This window comes from Callionymus lyra, chromosome 6 (genome assembly GCF_982586985.1).
Source record: "Callionymus lyra chromosome 6, fCalLyr1.hap1.1, whole genome shotgun sequence".
NCBI classification, from domain to species: domain Eukaryota; kingdom Metazoa; phylum Chordata; class Actinopteri; order Syngnathiformes; family Callionymidae; genus Callionymus; species Callionymus lyra.
Window position 1 is genome coordinate 34,822,732 of NC_141823.1, and position 13,930 is coordinate 34,836,661.

Genomic DNA, 13,930 nt, shown 5'->3' on the forward strand with positions numbered 1-13,930 from the left:
TTAAATCAGGTGACATGCGCCACTGCCACTAAACTAATTGATAACAGCTGAGTCTGCATTGTGCAAACAGGAAGGCCAAAAGAAATTAAACCCCATATTTTTACACCGACCCTCCACTTAAGAATGCCCTACTATTGTAATGACCACTCTGCTGTGAGTCACAGTGGGTCTCTCTGTTAGTTGTCAAATCGATCTGCAAGGAGTTGATACACATAGATTGGTTACAGACCGAAAGGCCTAAATAAAGAACAATAATACACACTTGTTCCGATTACACTTGCAGTAACTGCACTAATGTACTCCATTTCAATGACACCCTCCAACAATAGCAGCTCCTGACCCCGCTGAGGCTAATGATAGAGCTATTTTGGTCAATAAGGGACAGCAGACGTCATAGGCATCTATGCCCATGCCCTGGTAGGTGGTGGGGGCAGGGACGGTTTGACATGCTCTTGAGCAAAAGGTTGCTTTGGTTGGTAGCCATTGTGTGGGGCAGCTTTGTGTTTCAGTTGCCCCTACTGAGCTCCCCTTATTCAGGTACCAATAAGATCTAGGTGCTTAGCTGCAGGGGCTAGCGACTCAGCTAATTAGGATCATACAGAAAGCCGCTTCTTTATATCAGTGTTCCACTTTCATTGAGGGAAGGAAGCAGGGCAGGAGGGGGATGCTTGGTCTTAAACAACAGGATCTGTATCACCTAGAGAGCAATTGGTGCCAATTATGCCTTCAAGTGAAACGGAGCAATTTAACAGCCAGGGTAACAACATGGGGCTGTGGACACGTGCAAGGGGGCGAAGCTTGCTAAGGAGTTTTTGTGTGTGTGCGCATATATAAGCATGGATCTCAGATTTGGGTCTGAGGAGGGGGCACTTTTGTGTTCTGCAGGTGTAGTTTCCTGCTGTCAAAATGTCTACAATATCTATAAAACCATTCAGATGCCCTGATGGCAGGGGTAGTGCCAACTTGTCACTCACATGGCCACTGACAGCACCTTCACAAGACCAGAGGAGACAACATGTTATTAAGAGGTCAGGCAATGTTGGGATGTATAAATGTACTGACTCCGATATAAAATGAGGGCTGATATTTTCCAGAAAAAAAACAGCCTGAGAATATTTTCACACATTTATGTCTAATCATCTCTTTAATACCATTGTTAAATTGATTTAACATGATTTCTTTCTTTTTTTTACTGATCAATGATGGGTTATCAAAAATAAGATAAAACGAAAGATCTGCGTCATTTTGTAACGCAAGAGAAGCTACAGGTTAGTTAATGCAAGATGGCTGTCTCAAAGCAAAGCAAAGCAAACAGAGAAAACTAGAGGTTTAACGACGAATGGACATAAAATATCTACACAATGCCAGAGGCATATCATTCCAAGGAATATAAAGTGAGAAGACACTTAGTTAAGCTTTAGTTTTGTGTGCCGTTTTTATTCTCCACCAACTGGTGTTATTGTGGAGTGACCTTGAGTCTCTTAAAAGGTGCTTAAAATAAAATGTATTACTATTATTATTATTATGAGCTGTTGCTATTTCAATACATACATGCTAAATGGTTTATAAAATTATGTATACATTATTCTGTAAGCATAATATTCAACAGGAGATAGTAGTAGAGGGGTTGACCGGCCTATAGAATGGACCATCCTTCAGAAATTCTGTCCCTCTGGAAATATTAGTTTCACAGCCCTGGTCTAGATAAAGCGTTTTGAGTGACAACAGGCAAAAGTATTTTTAAACAAAATACATTTTTTTCAAGATAAATCATTGTGGCAAAAAGAGTATTTTTTATCTATGAATGTATTTTTATGACAACAACAAAAATATATAACTGTGATGGGGGTTACAAACTTTTCTTAAATTTACTTAAACTAAGGGAGACCTCTGATGAGCTTTTTTCCCAACATGGGCATTGATGCTTATCTACTTCTAAAACATAGTATTAAGTCACTTAATTTTGCTAACATTTCAAGTAAAAATCTCAACTTAAAATGCCCAAGACAGAACGTCCACAGCCATGAATATATTTGCATTGGAGCTATCTTGAATAGAATCGGGCAAAAACAACTAAAGTCTGTGCACAATCTCTGTTCTGCAGATTGTTGAACTTACTCAAGAGTGTGTGAGTGCGCCTTCGTGTGCCCTTGTGTGTTTAGCAGCACTCTCCATGCAAACACGCTGACTGACCTATGAACTCTAAGTGCACTCAACGCAGGAGAAACCATTGCTGTGCAAACAAGACCCTCATTTGAATATACAAGAGCACCTTGATGAGAGGATGAATATTCAATGCCTGTGTGAGAGGGTTTCTATTACTTTTCAATTGCAAATGAAAAGACTAACATAAAGCATGTTACATACATACATGGATCTGGATTGTGGCATTTTAAAATATGATAAGATGAGCTAGGAATTTTGTAATATTCTCGATGAAATGGTGAACTTACAAATTCAATTATCATGTTAATTTTTTTTATATCATTTGATAAAAATGAAAAAGAAAAATCTTAAAATTCCATCATACACACTTGGCAAAAAGACTATGCATGAGCTTTTGATTTATATCTTGTGAACAGTGCCATGTTTGCTCATCTGGACTTTTTGGCCGATGTCTTATTTGTTTCCCTATATATTGTTGACAATGTCATGTGCTGTACCACAATTCTCAGCATAATGTCTTATTGGTTTCCAGGCAATTGCAGGACGATGTCTAGTTGCTTTACCTGTGCGGGGGCGATGTCTGCACCGGCTGCTCTGGAAGGTAAAAGTGGTGGCACCTCGCCGCCTCTCGAATTTCTGAATCCATTGTCTTGGACACATCGTAGTAATGCCCAAACCGTGAAGAAGAGGCGAGGGTACTCTGAGGATGAATGCAAATATAATCATGAGCATAATATATCAAACATTATGAAGACAAAGCCTATAAGATGTTAAAAGCTCAGAACTTCAGCGAGTGTATAGAAAATAATGAAGCGTTAAATTTGTGTTTTCCTAACACCATGGTAAAGCAATTGCATTGTTTATGGGTCACTCCTTAACATTGAAACAGGAGAGGAGTTAAATAACCACTACTGCCACAGTGTTAATCATTTCTTCGCATTAAAGTCCACTTCTGGCTGTGAAAGAAAACGTGTTGGGGATGCGGAGGAAGGCGGATGTTTTCCTGCAGTTGAAAGAGAGAGATTTAGCTCCTCTCTCTGAGTGAAACCAGGGATTCCATTGTTAGAGGCGCTCTTAATCTACTTCTAATCTGGATTAGAGCCCCCGATGTGTTCTTCTTCTGGCAGGACGAGGGGGTCAGCAGGGCAGGGGGGTCAGGGGCTCATCTTCTCTTTGTGAGTTGGGCAACCCGCTTAGCGTTCCATCCCTACCCTGACGGCCTCACCTTTGATCTGATGTCTTCATCAAGAGAGAGACGCAATACGCCAGTCCAGGAGAGGTGTGCGCAAGGGAAAGTAAGCGTTGACTCTGGGGGTGAATTTCGGATGCAAATCCTCTGTTGGGGCTTACTAGTGGTTTGTAAAGACGATTTTACAGGGGAAGGGGGAGAGGTGAGAAACGTACACAGATAAAAAGAAGTTTCCAGGGAGAAAGAATGAAGGATAGGATCCCCAGGGATACACTGTGTGCTGTTAATCCACATAGCGATATGGATTATCAACAAAAAGAGGGAGACTGCAGAGTCGGGGAGGGTCACCTCGACTCAAAGCGGAAGAAGTAGTGTAGCGCTGCCGACCCTGGAAGGGGGAATGGCAAAGGATTTGGGGGACAGACAAGGGCGCAGGTCTGGGTCACAAGGTTGAGCGAGCAGACATGTCAATGCACAGGCTGCAAAGTAGTCTTGTTTCCCAGGCTAAGCAGGGGTGCAGGCGTGTGTATATGTGGGTTGAGGAGCAGTGAAAAGCCTACCTATTGCTAGCTAAGTGTGAGTAATCTGCTCCAACTCTGAAAGGAGAGGCTGAGGCTTCATTCACTCCACAAAAGAGTTTAGAGGCTGATGGATTTAGTGTTGGAGACAATTGCTGATTCACTCGGACCAGCCAACCAGTCCTGTTCCATACAATATTAAGAGAGAGGTTTTTGACTTCAAATAAAAAAGGTCAAGAAATAGTCACCTTTAAGTGTATATACTTTTTTGAGTATTGCTTTGTTTGTTTAAGCGCTTTGTGACCCTGGTCTGGAAAAGCGCTATATAAATAAATATTACTTACTTACTTACCTGCATTTTTGGTAAATTCTGATATCGCCAGGCAATCTTCATCGCGTCCAAACCATCCTGTCGAGTCTCACAAGTTAGCCGGGGCTGTTCCACCGGTTTGTGGGTTGCAACATCATCCAGTATGGGATCAGGAAGTTCCTGTACAAAAATATTTAATTTGAATCAGCCACCATTAACATTCAGTTAAATTTGAAATTATCTTGAACCTGTAACCCCTTTATCAAAACTGCGGGTGATTTCCAGTCATGCAGTCAGGGTGTGGTCACATGATTTTTGTCGTTTTGCCACTGTCTGAGTTGCTTACCTGGATAGGCCACTGGCATATTCAAGGGCAAGCATGTTACCTTGTTTTAATCTTTTGTTAAGCAGACGTGTTGTGGCAAATATTTCATTTTTAGTGTTTATTTAACATTCTCTTATAAATTTAAACAAATTTCTATGAATAGTTTGAGTCTGAAACACTTTTCCTAGTTCTAAATGAAACTACCAAAATATATTTTGAAGGCAACATAAAACAATGATTAATCAGAATCACAGGTTGATGTCCACATTTATAATATTATAATGAAAAACAGAACTCAATTTTAATAGCATTTAAAAGACCAAAAAAATTGAAAAAGATTCTTAATGTACTTTCATAATTGTTTCTCCTATATTTATTTCAAGTTCATAACAACTAACAAGTCTCTAAAATACCCCTTAACAAGCCTGTTCCAAATAAATAAATAAATAAACTGTATAGGATTTAACAAAAGTCCTAATTAAACCTTACATGTAACTATCAAACACTTTAAAAACAAAAGCAGTAAGGAACATATTAACTTGTTTATGTATTAAATGTATTGAAAAACTGTAAAAATCCGCGCTTAATACCACAACTTAAACATAAATCTTTGGACCTGAAAATGTCCTCTGCCACCATAGTAGTGTGCAGAAGATTTGAGTTCAGTTTTAAAAAGTATTATTATATGTGCAGTTACATTAAAATAATGTACCTAATAATTTTCTACATCTATACATTTTCTAGTTCTATGTCTTTACCAAATTCATCTCCATAAGTAATAATTGGTGTTACTCACTACAAAACATTTTGGTTTATGAATTAAACATTTTAAAATATTCATAAAACAGAATAAAATACAAAAGATTACCTTACATATATTTTAATATTCATCTTGTTTGTGTACTGATACAGAATCTTTAATTGATCACATTCAACATTAATTACTGGTAAAAAAATTAATAAAAAAAAAAAATCACACAAACTGCAGGTATAGATTGCAATAATGTGAATAGCTGTGAAAACACTAAATGATGTGATATATTCCCATTGGGAGTTCCCCTGTCTTCATCAAGCTTTGATATGTAAAGAGAGGGTGAAGCAGTGACCCCTCCCACTATCAATCAGTAGGAGAGTCACACCCCCCACCCCCATTTCCTGGGTGGCAGTCAGCTTCTGGTGTTACAGCCGGCTTTATAGAGTGATGCATCAGGAAACATTTCAACAATGCCACAACCATGCTGCCCACAACCCCTAAAATACCCCTACTGACCCCGGCATATTTTGGGGAATCCTATATGCGGTCAATAAGAGCCCAACCATTATTGCTAACAACTATATCTTAGCTGTTGAGTTACGAAAACATTTCATTACATTTCTTGTCCTTACAATTCAGAAAAAAAAAAATTTAGATGTTGTATTTGACAATAAAAAAAAAAACTACTTTTGTTTAAGTTTGCAGGTGATGTGGAAATGAAATCCATCACTCTATTTTAATTTATTTAAGAAGATCAAAAAAGCATTAAAACACGATTTTCGTTAACATATTCTGTGTCTTGTGTTTTATGCTCTGGGCAATACTTCACTGTCGCCACAACAGGAAATGTGTCATGGTAACGTAAATTTGTGTTTTAGCCATCTGGGCAACCCTGAAAATTGGTATACAAGCTATAGCAGAATGTTCAAAGTACGGCCCGGGGGGTATTTACAAGCTCCGCCCTCTAATGGGGTTCCCGATTGGTTTACGCCTTTGCACCTGAGAGAGAGAAGAGCCAACGACGGCGTAGCATGCAGCTATTCCGATGCTAATGTCAAAGCTACAGGGCTTGATGTAGACATGAAAACTTCTCCTGGCTTTTAAGAGCTGTAGCCGATCACAAGTTTGGGAAAGCTCCAGAAATCTTTTCGATTTGTGGCCAGGGTAACCAAAACAAGCAAGATGGCCGCTGCATTCTGCCGGTGGACGGGGAAATTGACAAACCAGAGGTTTGGAAAGGTTTTTTTTGATAAACCACAGACCTCCAGTACCTTTTGGTATATTGCTCTTGCTGTTGTTAAACCAAATTTCCCCTCGCGGGACAAATAAAAGGATTCTGAATGAAAGTCAGAAAACTTAGTGTGTGAGACCAGACAAAGTAAGTAAGTAAAGTAAAGTAAATATATTTGTAAAGCGACTTTCTAGGCCAGGGTCATTCTGAGCTGGACCGACAGGTGTGTTCTGTCCCTGCAAGCTTGACACATAGTAGTTTTGTTGAATATGGTAGCCGATAGAACATCCCTGTGCGGTGTGGGCGCTCCTTAGAAGGAGTGGGAGCTCTCCCCGAGTATAACGACACAGATCTGTGTCGGTTTGGCGGATCAGGGAAGTGGTCCCCTTTGGTTTTTTACTCAGTTCCAATGAAGATTGGTTATTTAAATGTTTATCTCCTGAATGAGAAAATGTTGATGCCAATGTTCAGATTTGGCCATGGCTCATTTTCATGTCATGAAATGTGGTCCAGCTCCAATAAGATTTGGACACCTCTTGGTTACACCATACATTACAAAGACGGACGTACCTGGATGATGTCAGTTGTTTTATCTTGAGCTGCGGCCAAGAATAGTTCATGTCGACACACCAGTCCTTCTGCCAAGAAGTACTTGAATATCATGCGAGAATAGCTATCATACCGGTCTTCCTCTGGAATAAAAAAGGAGGACAATAAATTAGTATAGAGATGTATTAATGATGTGGTAAAACAATGAAATTTGGTTCCTTCCTGTTAAAAAAAAGAAAACTAGCAATAAATCAGTGAGGGAAAGCCTGTCCACTAGCCTTAAGAAGGGAGTCAGTGATCAGCCGCAGCACCTTCCTGAATAGTTTGTCCCATCTGGTCACACCGTAACAAGAAGTTCACATCACAGTGTCTGACTTCAATTGGTGTAATGACCATATTTTGTGGACTAAACCAGTTAAATCAATCATGGTAGCACCTGAATTTCATTTTTGGGTCTACCAAATATTTCTCAACCGTACTTTTGTCAGCCTTTCAGAGATCACCAACTTATCTGATAAATCGGGGTGAGACAAGCTGCCTGCCCTGGAGATTCACCTGAACGTCTGTCTTTAAATATAGAGGTAGCTTTTATTTAGACCATGTGACAGAAAGAGGACAACCAGACGAGGAAAGTACTAATAATATATCTGACACGCCACTCTGTTGTGTGCAAGAACTGTCATCTATGCAACACAATTCACAAAAACTATTATATTCAATTCAATTTAAACTGTCTTATCATAACAAATGTATCTCAAGTCACTTAACAGTTTAAGTAAGACTTTAGTGGAGAAGGGAAAAAAAGATCCCAGAACAGACCTTCTTGTCTAATAACACTCAAAAGAAAGTTATACACACCAATAGATTAAGCTAATAAAAATAATACATTTTATATGTATGATTGTATTACACTGTGCATATTTTTACCTTTTCTAATGGTTTTTAACAGGAAGAGAGGTATGTGGCTTTAATCCATATTTATTTGAACTTAGAGCAGGTTTTGGAAGAAAAACGCACATACTTTATTATGAATGTTAGACAGTACTATTTTGCTGTCTTCAAATTGCCAATGTTTTTTTTTTCAAATTGTTGATAGCATTTTTAACCAGTGTAATAAAATACATTACACATTACACCAAAAAGACACAGGGCTTTTCACTAAAACTTCCACAAGCAATAACAAGCTGCATAACAATTTTTGCTTATGTGAAGAATATAAAAAAATATCTTATTGAATTGGGGAAAAGAAGTTCAATAGGTAAAAGCTCATAAATTAATTAGAAAGTAAGAAGCCCTTTTTTAAAATGGACCTACATTCATAAATGTTTTTGTGGCACAGGTAAATAAAGAAGTACTTGATTAATCATATAATTTGTAATTACATTATTATTCCCGTTGCACCAAATATCCTGTCTGAGCATTTTACATCACTGTAATCTAGACTCATTATATTATAATGGGCACATATGACACACATTGCTGTTAATTACTATATTAATTTTGACTGGAAAAACAAATGTTTAAATACAAAAGAAAATACTATTAAAGATATGGTAAGCCTAAAGTTCAGTTTTCCAATGGTGTTCTCACATAACAATTTTAGATCTGCTGTTGTTGATGGTTTTACTGCACTACTAACTTTTGACACTTTTATTTTTCTTAAGCATTAGTTCTACAATGATAATTAAAAACCTTAAATGAAAACATGAGAGAAAAGAACTCATTGTCACCAGGAAAAAAACCTGAAAGTAACTATAACTTTTAGGAACATATTGAAGATAAAAGTTTCCCATTCCAATACTTCTGAAGTAAAAAAAATATACACAAATTAAAATATGCATTATTAGGGATTCTGTTTATGCTCTTCCTTATCCATTTCACCCTCACAACAAACTAAAACAGCATCATCATCACCATGATCCCTGCCCCATGTAGAGCTCATAACTCTACCCAGCATGCTGCTGTTGCTTCCTGTCACAATCACCATTTTGTAAAGATTTCCTAGGTCTCTTCACACAATGTAAAACGGTGGGCAGGGGACAAAGGCAGCAGTGACAGTTTAAGGTAAGGGGCAACAAACAGCCGACAGCTTGGGAATGACATCCTGAAGTGTTATCCACAAACATCCAGAGAATTCCCTCCGCCCACATCAACCGTCTATGTCCTTACCTACAGACTAAGGTTGGCCCAGGAAATTCCAGGGCTCTTCAATTTGTTGTCGGTGGGGCTCCCTGTTCACTTATTGATGGGTTTCTAGGTCAGCAGGCCTTTGTGGCTTTCAGAAGGCCCCACAAAGACTCCCAGATGGGCCCTCTCAAGATGGGGCCTATTGTGTCTGTATTTCTATGGAAGCCTTACAAATGAAACCTCCAGGAGTCATTAGGCTGTTGAGGCGGGGGGTAAGAAGTGGGGGCTAGAGGTGGCAGAGGGGCAGGAGAGCAACAGGGGTGGAGGACTGTCATATCGTTGAGGTGGACGAGCCACTTAGGACACTCACGGTATAATAATTCACGTTTTGCATTTGCTCTGGGTAAGCAACGGAAGAAAGGCCTGAAGTTCTTTCAAATATTACAAAGGAGAGGGGAAGTGCAAGAGTCCTGAATCATGTCTGGTGAGGCTGGAGGGACATATATCTAGGTCACTGTTCTCCCCTTGATTTTAATGTATGAATATTGCTGAAGGTATTTAGCTACTCACTATTAGTCAACACATAATTCAGGTACCTAAGAATTAAAAAGAGTAAATAAAAAGTCTCGTCATGAACAAACTGCAATATACATTCAAGATAAACTGTCAGCAGTACCATGGCTAGCATATGTTCCTGCAAAGGTTACACAAGACAAGGAACATGAAATTAATTTTTCAATTTTATATTTAAAGAAAATCATATTTTAAAGCGACCTTTTGGTAAGCGACCTTATGTAAACATTTTAATATTCAATAATGATTTTAATTTGACATCAGTATCTTTTAAATTACTCATATAATTATTCATATATTGGTCATATTTGTCTTTAAGATGGTTCCAGCTAATTCAAGTTTTTGATTATTTAGTTTGAGTTTTACATGTTCAATCAGGGTTTTGGGCATGTGCAGGAAAGAAACAAGAAATCAAAGAATCATATCTTGGTGACCTTTAATGCAATGATTATCACCTACCTGCAGAAGTTGTTAGTTGGTATTGTGACATCAACATTTTACATTAAAAAAGCTGTTAAGTGTTTAACCTTAAAAAAATAGCTTCCAATGAGTATATTTTCAGCATGTCCCAGTGATCTTGATCATTTGGTGTTTTGCCATAATTAAGTTAGTAAAACAGTGAGGAACAGGGTAACATAGTTAAAACAGAAAACCCACATATTATTGATAAATAATGGAAATGCATGCAAGAAATAATATAAAAGAAACTAGCATATTAATTCACGTAGAAAGCGGGTTAGCAGTTAATTTAACAGGATGAATGGTGACATGCGTTGTTTTTACTGACTGCTTATTAACTTATTAATGTTGTTTTATCCCTGTTATGTGCATTTTAATAATGATGCTTTAACAACATTTTTTACACCTTTAATCTCATTGTACATGATGCAATGGTAATAATGACTGATTCTTATTGGATCAAACTATTTTACAATAATCTGTGTAATTTTGATTTTGAGAACAATTTGTGATTAAATTAACAAGTGATTCGGATAAAGGTAACATTACTTGGAAAATTAATGTTTTCGTTTATGAATCTGTATTAAAAAAATAAGAAAAAAATATTGGTACAAGAGAATAAAAGATACTGATGTTTAATTTATTGGATCTAAGTGCTTTGTTTCTTACTTAACAAAACAGGAGAGATGAGAGATCTGCAGACAGCAGCCATACTGGCCTGATCCCCCCACTGCTTGATGAATCAGGACGGACAGCTCAAGACACTTCAAAGATAAAGACAACGACAAGTCTGATAATTTAATGTCTGTGTCTTGCAAACAGGCCATCAGGACTAAAGGGGCAGACTTTTGATTACCGCCTGAAACAAACACAAACAAACACACAGTCCAAACTCCCCCAATCCCATTACACCCACATACAACAATACAAGTGTGTGTATGTACACACACAGACATACACGCCATCTTACAACACTCTGCCAGAGACAAACACCAGAGAGCGTACACACACATTTCACCTTTACTGTGTCTCTCATTACTGGATGAAACCAACCGTACGTTGATTCACAAAATGGAAGGGAAGAACACATTAGTGTGTAATCATTGACTTCTGCATCGATTGGGGGGATGAATTAAAGGGCAAAGCAATATCATCAGTTGGTATAGGCCTTGGCTACACACAAATTACAGCTTCAAGGGGAAACAAGACTACCCTAACCTTACTGTCTGTCGACGCAGAAGGCCTAGACGATGATGAATACCAATAATAACGATAAAGCTTTTTACATTTGTGTCCCAAGATAACCGACTTACTTCAATGTTATTTTGGAAAATATATATTCACCCTAAGCAAATCATTTGTGTTTGATCATATTTATTCGTCCAGATGAGAGGATCAACAAAAGACTCTCCAAAAGCACTGAAAATTACTTTAGTTAAATAAGAGAACGGCAAAAACCATCTCCTTAAACTAGTAGATTATATGTTATGCAACTCAACCTAAAGGTCAGATTAAAACAGAACCAAAAGAACAATTTAAAACAGATGGGAAGTAAATGATGCCAATAATCATCCTTCATCTAACACATCTATCTTATCAGACGATTAATAATATAGACGATCGATTAAATCGGATACCTAACAGATCTGGGGCTTCTGGTAGGTCGACCAGCAGTGATCCGTAACTAACTTCGGGTCTGTAGAGAACTAAAACTTTCAAGCCCATCATTAGACTATGTTCTTTTATATATATATATATATATATATATATATATATTTAAAAAAATAAAACTTCATTAATAAAACCTAGTGTTCTTAGTAGCAAAAAGGTATGATTCCTGTAAAAACAAAGTGTAAAAAGGAGGTACCCACAGGCAATTGTTTTCTACCTGGATATTTTAGTGAAATTTGGTTGCTTTAAAAATACAGTTTTAAAATGCTTTGTTGTCATGCACCAACAAACTGAAACAAATGAATTTGTTGGTGCAACAGTAAAATTAGTAAACCTTTCAAAATCACTGCTGTCGGATGACGTTTCAGAGACGTTGCCGGTGTAAATTGCCAAAATAGAATGGTTTTGAATTTGCATCAGCAACACATACTTGCTTAAAGCTCTTCTTGTTATTATTATGTATTATGTATGAAAAAAACTTAAAATATGACCTTAAATAATAGTTAGTTGCATTTTATGTCACCAATTTGATGACCAACAATGAGATAAGGACCCCATTAATTTAAAAAGAAACACATTTAGAAAAAATAAATTCCCTGTAAAAAATATTTTGGTTATGGATTATTTAAAAACATTTCAGACATGGTAGATATATTTTCTTTTCATTGATAGCATGTAAAACTGTCTATTTTCCTTTGCAGGCATCTTCCCTGGAGATGAGTTTGCTCATCTTTGTTTTGGATTGGGAAGAAAGTGGCTGCTCTTGTTTGACATACTAATGAGTTTAATGACTGTCTTTCAGGACATAGAGCAACTTGTGAATCATCTGCTATAATTTCCTATTGCTTTTTCTCAAAACTGTGTAATGGCAACATTATTTCTGATGGTACTCAAATATCAGATTATCAGATTACATGAGCAAAATTGAAATCTATTCACTGCTTAAGTACAAGTATAAAAATCAGAATTTGAGATCCACAAGAAGAATACATATTATTGTATGTACTGGCATACAGTCGAGCTCAGGATTAAAAAGAGCAGATAGATTAATGTCCAGTAGCAATTTACAGATAATGATTTAATAAAAAAGATTGAGAAAAAAGGTTAAACATTGCCTTCTATTGTAACCTTTGATAGCATAAACATCTAGAGTATCTTTATGTGACAAACACAAAGCTTACCTTTGCAATACCCCATATACATATATACCCCCATATAATACAACACAAACAACTAAAAATGAATGGTAAAAATGCAATACATCATGTGTGTAAATAAATAAGCACAGTGGCATAAATGACAGGAAAGTAACTAATACATAATAAAACTCTCACCAATGAGGAGCACTGTTCCAACTGCAAGCCCACCACCTGTTTGATAGAAGGAAAGCGCAATATTAACATTTAATTGTAATTTTAACCGTCAGAGTAAAAAAAAACAATTTAAGTTTAAAATAAATTGGCTGTCTATTATTCCCAAAAAGAGCATTTCAATTAAAGCATGGGCTGTCCGTGTTCAGACATCCCTCCACTTTTATCTTAACTATATACAGTTAATATTTGTTATTTTTTGCAAAGCACCATGAATCACAATAACATTTGCAGGTAATTATTTTGAACGTAACATAATGACACTAAAAGAGCCATAAATACTATCTTATATATATGAAAGTGACTCGACTAACGAGAATGTAAGGGTTTAATAAGAAAAATGCCATTATTTAATAAGTTAAAATGTAGATGGAACACGTTGTTTTAGTAAGCATCAGTAAGTCTATGCTAACTAAGAGCTAATGCTACATCCAAACACTGACCGAGCAGAAAGTCGAGTGACGTGACACCAGTCGACACTAACAGCTGCCCATTCTGGACTGAGGGTCTGGTACCAGGTATGGATAATAACTTGCTTCGCGCCTTCTTCTGAAAACTTGTGGTATTGAAGGCTGGTCGTTCAGCTTGGATACTCTCTGTGTTATGCGGAGCTGCCATGCTGCTTCGATGCATGTGAATGCCGGTCTGTTTTGGAGTGCAACGTCCAATCAGAATCGACTTTACTGCA

The 13,930-nt window shown here is 37.2% G+C and overlaps 1 protein-coding gene across 1 annotated transcript in view; it reads right to left on the reverse strand.

The window, feature by feature from the left end:
* Nucleotides 1–13,860, reverse strand: part of elp4 (elongator acetyltransferase complex subunit 4) — a 58,904-nt gene extending 45,044 nt beyond the window's left edge. Inside the window, exons 1-5 of the mRNA XM_087793998.1 lie at nt 13,686–13,860; nt 13,207–13,242; nt 7,064–7,185; nt 4,226–4,363; nt 2,730–2,866 (exon numbers count right to left, since the gene is read on the reverse strand). Of these exons, the coding sequence (XP_087650124.1) occupies nt 2,730–2,866; nt 4,226–4,363; nt 7,064–7,185; nt 13,207–13,242; nt 13,686–13,860 (608 nt within the window). The remainder of the gene's footprint in view (nt 1–2,729; nt 2,867–4,225; nt 4,364–7,063; nt 7,186–13,206; nt 13,243–13,685) is intronic.
* Nucleotides 13,861–13,930: the final 70 nt, after the last annotated feature.